The following is a 16,632-nucleotide window of genomic DNA, read 5'->3' as shown; positions in this document are numbered from 1 at the left end:
AGCTTCTGGAGAATCCAGCGGTAAGAACAACCAAGGTGAGAAGGTTGAAAATCCTAATTGTCTATGTCCTATTCATAAGAAGCCAAATCCTCTCAAGAAGTGTATCGGCTTCAGAAGGAAACCACTCCAAGAAGGTAAGGAGCTTCTAAAGAAGTTCAGAGTATGCTTCAGATGTTGCTAAAGACTGTAAAACTGCTATTAAATGCATAAAGTCTGACAGTGAGGATCATGAACAAGCCACTTGTGTGAGAAGTGCGAGAAGTGCGCCCGTCCCTGCAGCAGCCGCCTGTGTTCCTGTGTGTTGTTGAGGCGGGGGTCAGGGGAATGCTGGGAGTTGTAGTTTTGCAACAGCTGCAGGTTGGGACGCTCTTCTAGGAAGGAAACTACATTTCCCAGGGCGCTCTATTCATGTGTAGGTATGTGCTGCAGCAGTCAGTCCCTTAGAGGGGCGGAGACTCTCATCAGACTCCTATGCAGAATATCCAGCCTAGACCAGTATCTGCAGCTTTTCAGGAACACAGGCCAGGCGCTGCAGTCGGGCAATTCTGCACACTGAAGTTTAACAGTAAGTGTCTTTACATTCTATTTACATTCATAGAAAGTGTTATTTTTATGTAATGGAAACCCCCTTTAAGTTATATAGTGACAGCAGAAGTTTCTGCATTGTTCCCCTTTAACATCCCCGGAGTCTTATCCTACAGGTGATTGTGAAAGGGATTTACGCAGGGAAAGGGTTAACCTCAGAGTTGTTTGTATGGATGTATGTATGTATGTATGTATGGCTGGGAGAAAGTTAGTGCAAAGTACTGTAGCTGTATCCCAGCTCAGAGCCTGCTCACTGGCGACCTCTAGTGTCGTAGTGTCATGTGTGTACTGTATGAGTCATGCACATGCTGGGAATTCCTGTGATGTATGAGGATAACATTAGCAGATTGCACAGGCAGCCATTCCCTGCCTAGACTATTGTTAGGCCCCATTCACACCTCCGTGTCAGTTTTTACTGTCAGGAAATCCTGATCAGGAGACCTCAAATGTCATCAGGAAAGTATCAGGATTTCCTGACAGTAATCCGTTTTTTACCATCAGGAAACCTTCAGAAAAAAAAAATAGTTCTTAATATGGTGAAGTATGCCAACATACATCACAGGTACCCACACAGCCCCTAGTGTACCTAAATGGCCACAGGCTGCAGAACTACAACTCCCATCATGCCCTGTCAGTAGGGCATGATGGGAGTTGTACTTCTGCAACCTGGATGGCCACAGGCTGCAGAACTACAACTCCCATCATGGCATGCGCATACCTCCCAACTTTTGCAAAGAGCAAAGAGGGACATGTGCGCCGCGGTCCCCATAGCCACGCCCCCATAGCGGCCCTCCATAGCCACGCCCCCATAGCAACCCTCCATAGCCACTCTCCTACAGTCACCACATGCTGCTGACTGAATAGTGCCCTATACAGTATCCAATCCCCCCAAAATGCCCTATATAGTATCCAATCCCCCATTATAGTGCCCCACATAGTAGCCAGTCCCCCATATAGTGCCCCACATAGTATCCAATCCCCCACATAGTGCCCCACATAGTATCCAATCCCCCACGTAGTGCTCCACATAGTATCCAATCCCCCACATAGTGCCCCACATAGTATCCAATCCCCCACATAGTATCCAATGCCCCATATAGTGCCCCACATAGTATCCAATGCCCCCATATAGTGCCCCACATAGTATCTAATGCCCCCATATAGTGCCCCACATAGTAGCCAGTCCCCCATTATAGTGCCCTACATAGTATCCAATCCCCCACATAGTGCCCCACATAGTATCCAATCCCCCACGTAGTGCTCCACATAGTATCCAATCCCCCACATAGTGCCCCGCATAGTATCCAATCCCCCACATAGTGCCCCACATAGTATCCAATGCCCCATATAGTGCCCCACATAGTATCCAATGCCCCCATATAGTGCCCCACATAGTATCTAATGCCCCCATATAGTGCCCCACATAGTAGCCTATGCCCCCATATAGTGCCCCACATAGTAGCCAATCCCCCACATAGTGCCCCACATAGTATCCAATCCCCCACATAGTATCCAATGCCCCCATATAGTGCCCCACATAGTAGCCAATGCCCCATATGGTGCCCCACATAGTAGCCAATGCCCCCATATAGAGCACCACATAGTAGCCAATCCCCATATAGTGCCCCACATAGTAGCCAATCCCCCATAGAGTGCCCACATATTAGCCAATGCCCCCAAATATGCCCCTCATAGTAGCCAATGCCCCCATATAGTGCCCCACATAGTAGCCAATGCCCCCATATAGTGCCCACATAGTAGCCAATCCCCATATAGTGCCCAACATAGTAGCCAATGCCCCCAAATATGCCCCACATAGTAGCCAATGCCCCCATAGTAGCCAATGCCCCCATATAGTGCCCCACATAGTAGCCTATGCCCCCATATCCATATAGTGCCCCACATAGTAGCCTATGCCCCCATATCCATATAGTGCCCCCCATTGTAGCCAATCCCTCATTATAGTGCCCCACATAGTAGCCAATGCCCCCATAAATTCCCCACATAGTAGCCAATGCCCCATATAGTGCCCCACATAGTAGCCAATGCCCCATATAGTGCCCCACATAGTAGCCAATGCCCCCATATATGCCCCACATAGTAGCCAATGCCCCCATATATGCCCCACATAGTAGCCAATCCCCCCATATAGCGCCCCCACATAGTAACCAATCCCCCCATATAGTGCCCCACATAGTAGCCAATGCCCCCATATATGCCCCACATAGTAGCCAATGCCCCCATATATGCCCCACATAGTAGCCAATCCCCCCATATAGCGCCCCCACATAGTAACCAATCCCCCCATATAGTGCCCCACATAGTAGCCAATCCCCCCATATAGCGCCCCACATAGTAGCCAATCCCCCCATATAGTGCCCCACATAGTAGCCAATGCCCCATATAGTGCCCCACATAGTAGCCAATGCCCCATATAGTGCCCCACATAGTAGCCAATGCCCCATATAGCGCCCCACATAGTAGCCAATCCCCCCATATAGTGCCCCACATAGTATCCAATGCCCCCATATAGTGCCCCACATAGTAGCCAATGCCCCCATATAGTGCCCCACATAGTAGCCAATCCCCCATATAGCGCCCCACATAGTAGCCAATCCCCCCATATAGTGCCCCACATAGTAGCCAATCCCCATATAGCGCCCCACAGAGTAGCCAATCCCCCCCCATTAGTGTGGTCCCAGCGAAAAAAGAATAAACCAGTAACTCACCTGTCCTCCGGTCCCAGCAGCTCCTCTCCCGGCAGAGCGCACACTCCCGTCATCCTCCGGGGCGGGCAGCGGGGTATACAGACACTGACTGTGCCGGAAGTGACCTGCAGCCTCCATCATGAATCACTTCCGGTACAGTCAGTGACTCTGTATACCGCGCTGCCCGCCCCGGAGGATGACGGGAGTGTGCGCTCTGCCGGGAGAGGAGCTGCTGGGGCCGGCGGACAGGTGAGTTACTGGTTTATTGTTTTTTTCGATGGGGACACATTTAATGCGGGACACGGGGGGCCGTTCCGGGACCGCGGGACAGCACCCCAAAAACGGGACTGTCCCGCGGAATCCGGGACGGTTGGGAGGTATGCATGCGTGATGGTAGTTTTAGTTCTGGAGGGGGTGCGGGATGTGTTATCTCACCTGTCGGACGTCAGCGGTAGCTCGGGGTGCAGAGAAGAGTGGTGAGTTCCCGGGGGGGGGGGGGGGGAGGCGTGCAGGTGATCGGGTGGCTGCTGTCCGTTCCGGGGGGGGGGGGGGGGCTTGGTCGTCGGCCGGCTGATTTGCGGTCTGGGGTTGGGGGGGGGGGCGGGGGGGTTGCTGATTGTCCGGCTGCTTTGCGGTCCGGGGGGATGCCGTGTTCCAGCTGTCAGGTCCGGGGGGGGGGGGTGGCGTTGCTGATCGGGCGGGGGCCGGTCCAGTCCGGGGGCAGGGGGGGTTGGGGTTGCCGGGAGAGAGGCATGCCGGCCTGTGCTGATGTCCGTGCAGGGGGGGAGGGGGGGGAGACAGTTGTGCCAGTGGTTGCCGGGGCCGGCGGGCTCTCACTTATCCGGAAATCCGGAAGGGTGTCCGTGACTAATTAAAGTTTATGGGTCCGGAAATCCGTCCGGATTTCCTGATAGGAAATCCGGATGGTTTTTCCGGACGTGTGAAGGGGGCCTTATTGTTGCTTCATGTATGCCTGGAGGTGCTGCTGACCTGTAGATGTCGTGAGTAGTATATAGGTGCTGTTTTTTGCAGCCTGTATTCTGTATTTTTACCCATATTGTGCAGCACAATTACCATCACGGTGTCATCTGTTTCACCCCAGCACAGCTGCATCCATGGGTCATGTGATCACCAGCCTGACCCACAGAAAATCCCAGTGTTTAATGTGTCAGGGTTAAGGGGTGTGTCCTGGGTCAGATGGCTTCCTATGAACTACAGGATGACCTCATTGCCTGTGACATCCCTCAGATGTGTATACTGCTGCTAACTGCTAACACACGTACTGTATAAAGTGTCTGCGCTCTTTTTTTAGGATAATACTGAGTTTTTGCACATGGTGTATTTTGCGCAGCATTTATCAAGGTAAATCCGCTCCATTTCTCTGGATTACGTCACCCTCCCCATTTCTCCGTTTTTGGGGCGTGGTTTCAGATTAGCGGCTTTTTAGGCTGATTTATCATGTGCGACATTTTAATTTAAATAATAGAATTTTTTTTAAAAATTGATGAAATGTATTTATTGTAGGAAAAGGTTAAAAAAAGATTTTCTGTTTTGTTTTTTTTCAGTCCTGAGGAAACATGGATGACGAAAAGCTCAGCCACCCAGTGCAAGAGACCGGGTAAGGGACGTTACAATGTCATGGAATGCAACTGGTCCTTTGTCCATGTTTGCCATATAGCGGTGTCTCCTGCTCCAGCTGTCACCTATACCGGGACCAACGTCGCCTCCAGATCCCTATAGGAAACCAGATCCCTATAGGACACCCGATCCTCATAGGACACCCAATCTCCATAGCACACCTGATCTCTATAGGACTCCCGATCCTCACAGGACACCAGATCTCCATAGCACACCAGATCCCTATTGGAAACCAGATCCTCATAGGACACCAGATCTTCATAGGACACCAGATCCTCACAGGACACCAGATCCTCATAGGACACCAGATCCTCACAGGACATCAGACCCTTATAGGACACCAGATTCCTATAGGACACCAGATCCTCATAGGACACCAGATCCTCATAGGACACCAGATCCTCACAGGACATCAGACCCTTATAGGACATCAGACCCTTATAGGACACCCGATCCTCATAGGACATCAGACCCTTATAGGACATCAGACTCTTATAGGACACCCGATCCTCATAGGACACCCGATCCTCATAGGACATCAGACCCTTATAGGACATCAGACCCTTATAGGACACCCGATCCTCATAGGACATCAGACCCTTATAGGACATCAGACCCTTATAGGACATCAGACCCTTATAGGACACCCGATCCTCATAGGACATCAGACCCTTATAGGACATCAGACCCTTATAGGACACCCGATCCTCATAGGACATCAGACCCTTATAGGACATCAGACTCTTATAGGACACCCGATCCTCATAGGACACCCGATCCTCATAGGACATCAGACCCTTATAGGACATCAGACCCTTATAGGACACCCGATCCTCATAGGACATCAGACCCTTATAGGACATCAGACCCTTATAGGACACCCGATCCTCATAGGACATCAGACCCTTATAGGACATCAGACCCTTATAGGACACCCGATCCTCATAGGACATCAGACCCTTATAGGACATCAGACCCTTATAGGACACCCGATCCTCATAGGACACCCGATCCTCATAGGACATCAGACCTAGGACAGGGTTAAAGGGGGAAAATCAGATGGGTTATCTAGACAGTGCCTTGGGAATTATGCCACACCCACTTTCCAGTAAGCCACACCTCCTAACAACATAACCAAGATGGGCTGCAGATGTGATCAACTGATCCCCCCCCATTACATCATTACATTTATGTCATAGTCGCATGAAACTATAATGCACACGACCCCCGTTCTGATCTAATGGGGGTCACATGCATTACAGTCTCATGCGTGTTTGTTGCCATGGAGACCCGAACCTCAACTGGCAGCATGGAGGTCACAGCTGATCCGGCAGCGGCTCTCATGACGCTCTAAGGTCACTTCATCTTTTCATTATTAGTCCAATTACTGAGCGGAATATGTAATGGAGATATATTGCAGTATCTGTCACTATACTAGGAACGTTACAGCCGGCAGTGTACCAAGGAGCGCACTCTAATGGAATATATAGCAATATCTATATACTAGGAAGACTACAGCAGTGTTACAAGCCGGCAGTGTACCGAGGAGCGCACTCTAATGGAATATATAGCAATATCTATATACTAGAAGGAATACAGCAGTGTTACAGCCGGCAGTGTACCAAGGAGCGCACTCTAATGGAATATATAGCAATATCTATATACTAGGAAGACTACAGCAGTGTTACAGCCGGCAGTGTACCAAGATGTTCCCTCTAATGGAATATATAGCAATATCTATATACTAGGAAGACTACAGCAGTGTTACAGCCGGCAGTGTACCAAGAAGCGCACTCTAATGGAATATATAGCAATATCTATATACTAGGCAGACTACAGCAGTGTTACAAGCCGGCAGTGTACCGAGGAGCGCACTCTAATGGAATATATAGCAATATCTATATACTAGAAGGAATACAGCAGTGTTACAGCCGGCAGTGTACCAAGGAGCGCACTCTAATGGAATATATAGCAATATCTATAGCAGTGTTACAGCCGGCAGTGTACCGAGGGGTGCGCTCTAATGGAATATATAGCAATATCTATATACTAGGAAGACTACAGCAGTGTTACATTCGGCAGTGTACCAAGGGGTGAGCGTGGGTGCACTCTAATGGAATATATAGCAATATCTATATACTAGGCAGACTACAGCAGTGTTACATTCGGCAGTGTACCGAGGAGCGCACTCTAATGGAATATATAGCAATATCTATATACTAGAAGGAATACAGCAGCGTTACAGCCGGCAGTGTACCGAGGAGCGCACTCTAATGGAATATATAGCAATATCTATATACTAGGAAGACTACAGCAGTGTTACAGCCGGCAATGTACCGAGGAGCGCACTCTAATGGAATATATAGCAATATCTATATACTAGGAAGACTACAGCAGTGTTACAGCCGGCAATGTACGGAGGGGTGCGCTCTAATGGAATATATAGCAATATCTATATACTAGGAAGACTACAGCAGTGTTACAGCCGGCAGTGTACCGAGGGGTGCGCTCTAATGGAATATATAGCAATATCTATATACTAGGAAGAATACAGCAGTGTTACAGCCGGCAGTGTACCGAGGGGTGCGCTCTAATGGAATATATAGCAATATCTATATACTAGGAAGACTACAGCAGTGTTACAGCCGGCAGTGTACCGAGGAGCGCACTCTAATGGAATATATAGCAATATCTATATACTAGGAAGACTACAGCAGTGTTACAGCCGGCAGTGTACGGAGGGGTGCGCTCTAATGGAATATATAGCAATATCTATATACTAGGAAGACTACAGCAGTGTTACAGCCGGCAGTGTACCAAGGAGCGCAATCTAATGTAATATATAGCAATATCTATATACTAGGAAGAATACAGCAGTGTTACAGCCGGCAGTGTACCGAGGAGTGCGCTCTAATGGAATATATAGCAATATCTATATACTAGGAAGACTACAGCAGTGTTACAGCCAGCAGTGTACCAAGGGGTGCCCTCTAATGGAATATATAGCAATATCTATATACTAGGAAGACTACAGCAGTGTTACATTCGGCAGTGTACCGAGGGGTGAGCGTGGGTGCCCTCTAATGAAATATATAGCAATATCTATATACTAGGCAGACTACAGCAGTGTTACAGCCGGCAGTGTACAGAGGAGCGCGCTCTGATGGAATATATAGCAATATCTATATACTAGGCAGACTACAGCAGTGTTACAGCCGGCAGTGTACAGAGGGGTGCGCTCTGATGGAATATATAGCAATATCTATATACTAGGAAGACTACAGCAGTGTTACAGCCGGCAGTGTACCGAGGAGCACCCTCTAATGGAATATATAGCAATATCTATATACTAGGCAGACTACAGCAGTGTTACAGCCGGCAGTGTATCATGACAATGGAATGCAGTAAGAATGCAAGAAGGTTTTGAATAAGTAGGTGAGGAGTTCCACCAGGGAATCCCCAGGTGTGCGGAGAATGTAATTCTTGGGAAACGCGCTGTACAGACACTATGGGAGACATTTATGAAGTCTGGCGTTTTTTACACCGGGTTTACAAATGTCCCGGCAGCTCCGGAGCGCAGAGGGTTTATGTAGAGGCGCATTGCCTCTACATAAATCCCGATCGCATGGACGGGCTCAGAGCTGGGGTAGATTTCAGTATCATTTCTCCCCCAAAAAAATGATAAATGCGGCGCACTCAGAGGCCGTGCCCCCTCTGTGCGATGCCGCACCCCCGGTTACGCCCCCTCTCCGCCCCACTGGCCTTTTGCGAATATTTTTCCGCCCATCTGCGCCGAAAAAAGGCATTTTCGCCTTTTAATACATGTCCCCCTATGATTTTGTCAGCATCTACCTCTATTTTCTATGTGTATCACACCCATGATGATGATACAAGGAAACATGTCGGAGATGATACTGGCGCAGCTTCCAGGTGTAAAGGGAAAGCTGCTCTAAAGTGATAGAAGCGGACAGTATAACAATTACAGAGAACTTAATTGCAACAATGCTGTGTCTTCAGAGGAGCCGCGTTCGTGACATTCAGATGGAAGGAGAAGGACGTATCCTAGTGTCTCTGCTGGCCCTGGGAGATGATCTCCTTCCATCCAGTGAGCGCGGGTCCTTTGAGTAGTTGTGCTCCTGCCTCCTCAGTTAAAGGGGTTTTCCAGCATTATATATTGCTGCCTTGTTGGTAAACATAATAAATATGTTATACTTACCTCTCCTTACTCCCCGCGGTGTTGCTGATTTCCCCCACTGACTGCAGCCATGCTACTTCCCTGACTGTAGAGGCAGCATTGGGACACTGGGGGAGCGCGGAAAGGTAAGTATAACATGTTTTTTATGTTACTAACAGTGCAGCAATATATAAAAAAATTAAATGCTGGATAACCCCTTTAAGGCATTGTTCACATCTATGAGAACATGTCAAAAGTTTTGATAAGTCGGGGGCCTAAGTGTTCAGACTCCAACCAATGGCTCGGACTAGCGAGAGGAGTGCTGCTTCCCCCCACAATCTGTGCATGCGACCCTAGATAGTCCCATAGACTTACATCTGTCACATGGAACAGAACCAGGAGAAAATGCACTTGTTGGATTAAAACATGCACGCTGCGGCCTGGCCACGCCTCCCTGACACTTAAGCTCTGACCATCATCTAGAGATGACAGATTCCTTTTCATTCCTATGAAAGCCCCAGATGCTGAACTGTTGTGGGGACTTAGGATCCGTTATAATATTCAGATTTACCGATCCGACCTTTCCTGATGAAGGTCAGCGCAGTGATGTCATTGCATGATGTCATTGGGCTTTCCTGTGTTTGTATATAGAACATGCTAGTGACAAGGCCTGTGACCTGCACCTTCAAGCCAGTGAGAGGGATAAAGACAGGTAAGTAAAACTGGTATCACTGGAGCACAAAGAGGCACTACCTACCTGCTCACTGCATGCCATCATTTGTTTTGGCACTGAATGACACTATATTATCCGGCACTGTATAAACCACAACCATGGCACTGTATGATACTATTTATTTTGGCACTGTGTGGCACTATATTATCCGGCACTGTATAAACCACAACCATGGCACTGTATGACACTGTTAATCTTGGCACTATAAAAACACCCATAAAACAATAAGTAAGTGAGGTTTTTATATTTCTTCATATTGGAATTCAATAATATATCTATTCTTCTATTGTACCCTACAATGGTCTGCTCAATGGTTCTCATGACCATACGTCCCTCTCGGACGTTATTAAGCTTGGTCATAGGGACGTTTTATGGTATAGTAGAAAGAAGGATGTCAGCTGTTAGTGGTGATCATGAACAGAAGATCCCGAGAAATGAAGTAAAGAATCCCGGCACTCACCAGTAGGAAAATTGCTATTTATTTAGTCACCATTGTCATCAACAGCAAACAAGAACACGTCCCGGCCAAGTGAGTTAAGCTGATGAAGGCCACTTGGCTGACACATGTCTTTGTTTGCTGTTAGTGATAATACACCAGTGAATAAATAGCAGTTCTACTACTTGGTGAGTGCCGGGATTCTTTATTACATTTCTTCTATATGTGGACATTGATTCTGTGGAACATTGTATGATACGACAGAGGCACAAGGTGAGGGCACAAGAAGGGTTGTCACGAGGGTGTAGAAGTAGAGTGGGTGCAGACATTGGGCCGATACCACCCAGAGGTAATAACATATAATACACAACCTTCTTTATGTAATTCTCTTCTATGGTTCCTTATTCCAGAGCTGAACCTCGGGTGTTTGACAAAGCGACGCAGACAGATGACGACTACAACACCCAGGAGGAGAATGTTCATATATCGGGAGATGCTGTGGGGCACAACACAATCGGTTCTCGGGAGACCCCAATGTATCCAGCCAACTCACTGCAATGGGGTAGGGGGCCAACAACTGGTGGATGTCTCACACCAAGATCATTGGAACAATCTCCCCAATCCCTTCATATAGAGGTCCTTCATGTTCAATTCAGATTAGTTTTTATCACTACTCAAAGATCATTGAGACCTTGACCCTAAAAAATCAGGTCTGTCGGATCTTCTCATACCAGGCATGGGATACCACAATAACCACATCCTCTCCTCCAGGTGTCATAGAGGAAGATCTTCTTGTATAGAGTGGCGGTACTGATGATGTTTTTGTCTTTTAATCAGCAGAAGACACCACCGGCCCCAACACCGCAGCTTCTTCACCAGTGGGAATGAATCACCATCGTGAGCCGACATCCATTGATATGAAGTAAGTCGGTTCTATCCTAATGTATAGGAGCTCTCGTATCATCGAGGCCTCTGGGGGGAGATGTCCAGCTGGTGTCAGCTCCATTAGGGTGGCTGTATTCCCAGACACCATACAAGATAGGTAAAGGTCAACTGTCAAGTTCAGCAGGTTTGGCCAATTATTCTGTGTATAGAGGGTCCCGGTTCAACCCCATTAATGCATGTTAGGGTAAAGAAGGATCTGCAACAATGGATTGTAACATGACTGGTCCTTTGTCTGCATGGCAGATAAAAATCTTCTCCTTAGTGTACCGTTAAAAAACATGTTCCCTCTCTCCATGACTTTCCAGTTGTGGCCAACATTACTGGAACCTGAAGGTTTGGTACACCATGTAAATATCTCCTAATGGGAAATGTGTAGTGAATATATATGGACTCCTATGTTCGTACAAGGCATAAAAATAACCTAATAAAAATGACTGAGTTTAATGTTCAGCGTGAACAAAGGACAAAATCAGACTATCCTCTAATGAATTAGAAAAGGACCGCTGCTGTCTCCATCTTGTCTGTGATCACATGACTGTCACCAGGTTTTAAAAGGCGGCAATAAAGTGGCTATCCGGGGGAAATTCATACTAAACCATGCTACCGGGAACATATCTGTTATGTATACTTACCTGTCCCGCTCTCCCACCGCTGCCAGTTCCTGGCCCATCTGCTCTGCGCCGCTGTCCCACAGCATAGAGCCTATACATAGACAAATTCATCCTTCTAGGACAATGGTCTATGGACAGATGATACCAAACTAGAGAGGAAATATTTATTAGCCTAAGAGCCCAGCACCTACAGTAACACATGGTGGAGGATCCATAATGGTGTGGGGCTGCTGTGCTGCTTATGAAACTGGAGTTCTGAACCATGTTATAAGAAAAATAAAATCTAAGAATTATCTGAGCATAAAATCTACGTTACGTCAAGAAGTGCAGACGCATGGAGTGTGGTCATGGGGTGGGAGACGTAGAGCGGATGCAAGAATCGGGCTGGTATCCAATAAACCATTCCATTCATATCATTCTCTTCTGTGGTTCCTTATTCCAGAGCGGAGTATCAGGTGTTTGAGAGAGACAGGCAGACCGGTGATGACTATAGTGATGGGCGCCGATCGGAAAATGTGGTGTTCCAAAAAAGAATAGTTTCTTCAAGAGACGATCAAGAGACTCTGCTGTATTCAGCCAATACGCTACTAGAAGGCAAGTACCCAACTACTAATGGATGTCTTAGCCCTAGAACATCGTAATGAATTGTTCCATGTACATGTTATTTTTTTCATCCTTCTCCTTTCCGGCACTCTTGAAAAAAAATCTCCTTCCTTTCTCCTTTAACGTCCAATAACCACATCCTCTTCTCCAGTAGTGTTGTTACATGTGGGGTGGCAGAGATGGTGATGGTTTTTGTCTTTTCATCAGCAGACTACTCCACCAGACCCAAGACGGCAGCTTCCCCTTCACTGGGACTAAACCACAGTCATGAGTTTACATCTCTTGATATGAAGTAAGTCAATTATTTCTTAATTTATAGAAGTTACATATCATAGAAGACTACATGGAGCCTTTGGAGAGTAGACCAGGATATGACGGCTCCATCAGGATCTCTGATAAGGTTACACAGGCCGTAGGCGTTAGATAAATGTCAGCTGAACGTGCCAGGTTCTGTAGGATTAGTCAGTTATCTACAGGGCTGTCTTAACAGCATTATGGGCCCCTGGGCAGAGGTGCGAATTGGGCCCCCCGGCGGCCGCCGCCATCAAAACCCCCCCATCTTTGCAACCCCGCCCCTAGCCAGTACAATTACGTACATTAAAAAATACAAATTATTGTTAACATAAACTTTAATTCACAACACAGTCTTTCAGCGGCGCAAAAACAAAAAATAACTGTGCGTGCCGCACCAAACCAGAGCAGGTTGGCTTCAAAGTATCCAAAAAACGCAATGGAGACAGCACTTCCAACAGCAATCTGCAGGGCAACATGTCTCATATATACAGAGGGGCAACAACATGACTATTATATATGAGAACCATGTTGTCTCCCTGTATGTATATTGTATAATACAATATACAGGGAAACAACATGGCTATTATATTATAATAATACAATATACAGGGGCAACAACATGACTATTATATTATATATATTATATATGAGAACCATGTTGTTTCCCTGTATACAGAATACAGGGAAACAACATGGTTCATATATAATATAATAGTCATGTTGTTGCTCCTCTGTCTATATGAGACATGTTGTTTTGCCCTTCTCTATATATATGCCAGATAACAAGCAACAAATATTACCACCGCATACTGACTAACACCACCGCTGCTACTGACTAATCCACTGTACACAGATCACTATCACCTCATCCAGTCATATAGAGGTACCCAGCTCTACACAGGTTCTGTACACCATATACATTACAGTGCAGATACATCAAGTTACTCACATGAGACGTCTTCTCTGATCGGAGCTCTTCCCTTTTCATCTTGTTTTCCATTTGCCCTGTGCCGTTATGAGAACTTCTCCGAGCCACGAATCCACAGAATCTGCCAGACAGACATATTAGGCTCCACACTCTGTCACCATCCTCATCTCTCTACACACTGCACATCTGTATTGGCCCCTTATAGATAGCTCCCCCTGTATTACCCCCTTATAGATGGCTCCCCCCTGTATCCCCCCCTTATAGATGGCTCCCCCCTGTATCCCCCCCCCTTATAGATGGCTCCCCCTGTATCCCCCCCCGTATAGATGGCTCCCCCTGTATTACCCCCTTATAGATGGCTCCCCCCTGTATTACCCCCTTATAGATGGCTCCCCCCTGTATTACTCCCTTATAGATAGCTCCCCCTGTATTACCCCCTTATAGATGGCTCCCCCCTGTATCCCCCCAAGTATAGATGGCTCCCCCCTGTATCCCCCCCGTATAGATGGCTCCCCCATATTCCCCCCTTATAGATGGCTCCCCCCTGTATCCCCCCCTTGTATAGATGGCTGTCACAGCCCCTGCCCGCTGTCACAGCGGGCAGGGGCCCCCTAGGACGCAAGGGCCCCCGGGCAGCCGCCTACCATGCCCAATGGGTAAGACGGCCCTGGTTATCTCTGGTGTTTGGAGACTCCCAGAAGTCTTGGGATAGAAGGATTGGGCATACTGGATTACAGCATGACCAGATATTTCCCCTTGTAGGAGACCGACGTAAATGCAAATGGCGGAGACTGGAAGAATAGGTATGGGCTGAATGGCCCTGTATACCCCATTGTGTACACTAGTGAAGATAGTATAAGGGTCATTGGACACGTGTTCCACAAGGACGGTTGGTGCTCCGTTTACTGATTGTATCGTCTGTTTGTAGTGCTCTTCACCATCTCCCGAATGAAACGATCTCTTCCTCCATCACTCCGCGGCATGGTGTCGCCAATACTGTAAACGAAGGTCAGGAACAGCAGATGGATGAAGAGGACCACTACTTCTGCATGTGTATTCGGGCCAAAATGAAGAAGCTCTCTCTGGAGAAGAAGATGGCGTGCATGAAGGACATTCTGGAGGTTGTCCATGAGCACGTTCTTGGCCAAGCAAGATCATCTGAGCAGCACGACTATTAGCTACAGCTCATTCAACCAGCAAAACATACCTGACTACCTCCACTATTATTAGGTAGAAATCAGGGAACCAGCAAACAGACAGCATAGGAATGTATCTGACCCAGTAAAAAGCGGGCAGGTTATTTATAATTTATCCATCTATCCAAGCAGAAGGAAGGAAGGCTAGAGTTAGTGGCTCTTACCTCAGTTACATTCAGGCACTTTTAATAGGACTTAAAGGGGTTTTCCCTGGCAAATAATATATTTTTTTTTTTTACATTTCTTTGTTAAAGTTATTAAATAAAATGTAAATATTTATAATTTTTTAAATTTTTGCATTGGATAGCAGCTGTAAGGAATGACACAGACCCTCTGCTGCCACCACTGGCTGTTTTTAGAACTGCAGGGCTACAAAAGCCTTGGTCCCAGCACACCTACATATCACTAGTAATAAGCCCCCAGTGTAATGTATATGCTAATGCTAACATCAGAGGAGGCTTGGTTTATGCATACAGTTGCGTTAGTGATATTTAACTGTGTCTGGACCAGGGCTTGTGCAACCTTGCAGTTCCCCAATATGGCCATTGATGGCAGCAGAGAAGCTGTATTGCTGCCAACCAGCGTAAAAATATTTAGAATATTCATTGCTATTTCAAGCTCTCCCTGCTGTTATTGAGCCCCAGAGATCCACCTCCATGGTGGACAGCTATTTCTCATTCTCTACATTTCAGAAGGTAGGACCAGAGTAAGGTTGACTGCCAGTAGTACACACCATACTTCTCTAACCAATCACAGGACAGCACCTCCTCACAAGCCCGCCTCCTCCTCCCTGCCATGCCCTGATAGTGCTGGAAGAAGTGCACTTCTCTCCGTACAATGAACAGGCTGGTACTGTCCGGGGAAATTATTTACAGTACAGCGCTACAGGTGGTATGTCGGAGGGGAAGGGGGTTATAAACGTGCTGAATTTACAAGGTGCTGTATGAGCAGAAAAGAAAACATTAGAAAGTTAAGAGTTACATCACAAAAGCAGCCCTGGTGCGAGCAGTGAATTACTGATAATGATTTCATTAAATGGTTACATTCAGGAGGCAGCACTGTGTAAAATGTTAACCAGTGTGCCAAAGCTGCAACAGAATTCTGCCACAAGATCCTGCTGCATATTAAGCCATGTAATAGGGGATATATACATATATATATATATATATATATATATATATATATATATATATAGACTAGACAAATTTATCAAAGAGCCTAAGCCACTGTGATAAATTTGAGGCAGTTTTAGACTGTCTAGTCTTAGTTTTCGCTGTCTAGTTTAAGTTGTGTACAAATTTTGTGCCAATTTTTTTATGAAATCTCATTCCACATTGTTTTTTCTAGGCATTTCAGTAGCAAAGATTTCGTTTTTTCTTTTATAAGGTGTTTTGTTTCTGGACAGATGGTCTATATATATACCATCTTGCTTCCTATTTCTATTGTATATTTGGTTAATTTATTCTAGACGAAAGCCATTTTATAAGCTGAGCTGTACGGGTGTTTTTTCTCTTTTTTTATGGCTTATTCTGTTAAATATATTATATAACAATGTGCATCGGTTTCTTTGCTTTCTTCAAATCGATATTCTCATCAGGACGACATCCACATTCACATCCATTAATCCCATAGGCTGTCCATATGCCATAGACTATAGGAATACCCATTGGGGTTATTTAGAGTGGTACAATTTGACAAAGTGGACTGGACAACAATTGGACTACTTTGCTCTATGAAATTCCCAATCTTGCGTGCAATAATCTCTAGTAAACACTTTTACT

The 16,632-nt window shown here is 46.5% G+C and overlaps 1 protein-coding gene across 1 annotated transcript; it reads left to right on the top strand.

The window, feature by feature from the left end:
- Positions 1 to 478: 478 nt before the first annotated feature.
- Positions 479 to 16,363, top strand: LOC138768836 (uncharacterized). The gene is made up of 7 exons (XM_069946796.1): positions 479 to 565; positions 4,859 to 4,911; positions 10,685 to 10,836; positions 11,112 to 11,196; positions 12,273 to 12,467; positions 12,588 to 12,725; positions 14,584 to 16,363. The coding sequence occupies exons 2-7, from the start codon at positions 4,871 to 4,873 to the stop codon at positions 14,831 to 14,833; spliced, it is 861 nt and encodes a 286-aa protein (XP_069802897.1). The 5' UTR covers positions 479 to 565; positions 4,859 to 4,870; the 3' UTR covers positions 14,834 to 16,363.
- The last annotated feature ends 269 nt before the right edge of the window (positions 16,364 to 16,632 follow it).

Source organism: Dendropsophus ebraccatus, chromosome 12 (assembly GCF_027789765.1).
Source record: "Dendropsophus ebraccatus isolate aDenEbr1 chromosome 12, aDenEbr1.pat, whole genome shotgun sequence".
In the NCBI taxonomy this organism is placed as follows: domain Eukaryota; kingdom Metazoa; phylum Chordata; class Amphibia; order Anura; family Hylidae; genus Dendropsophus; species Dendropsophus ebraccatus.
Note: the sequence above shows the minus strand (reverse complement) of the source record. Positions and strands in the feature narration are given on the sequence as shown.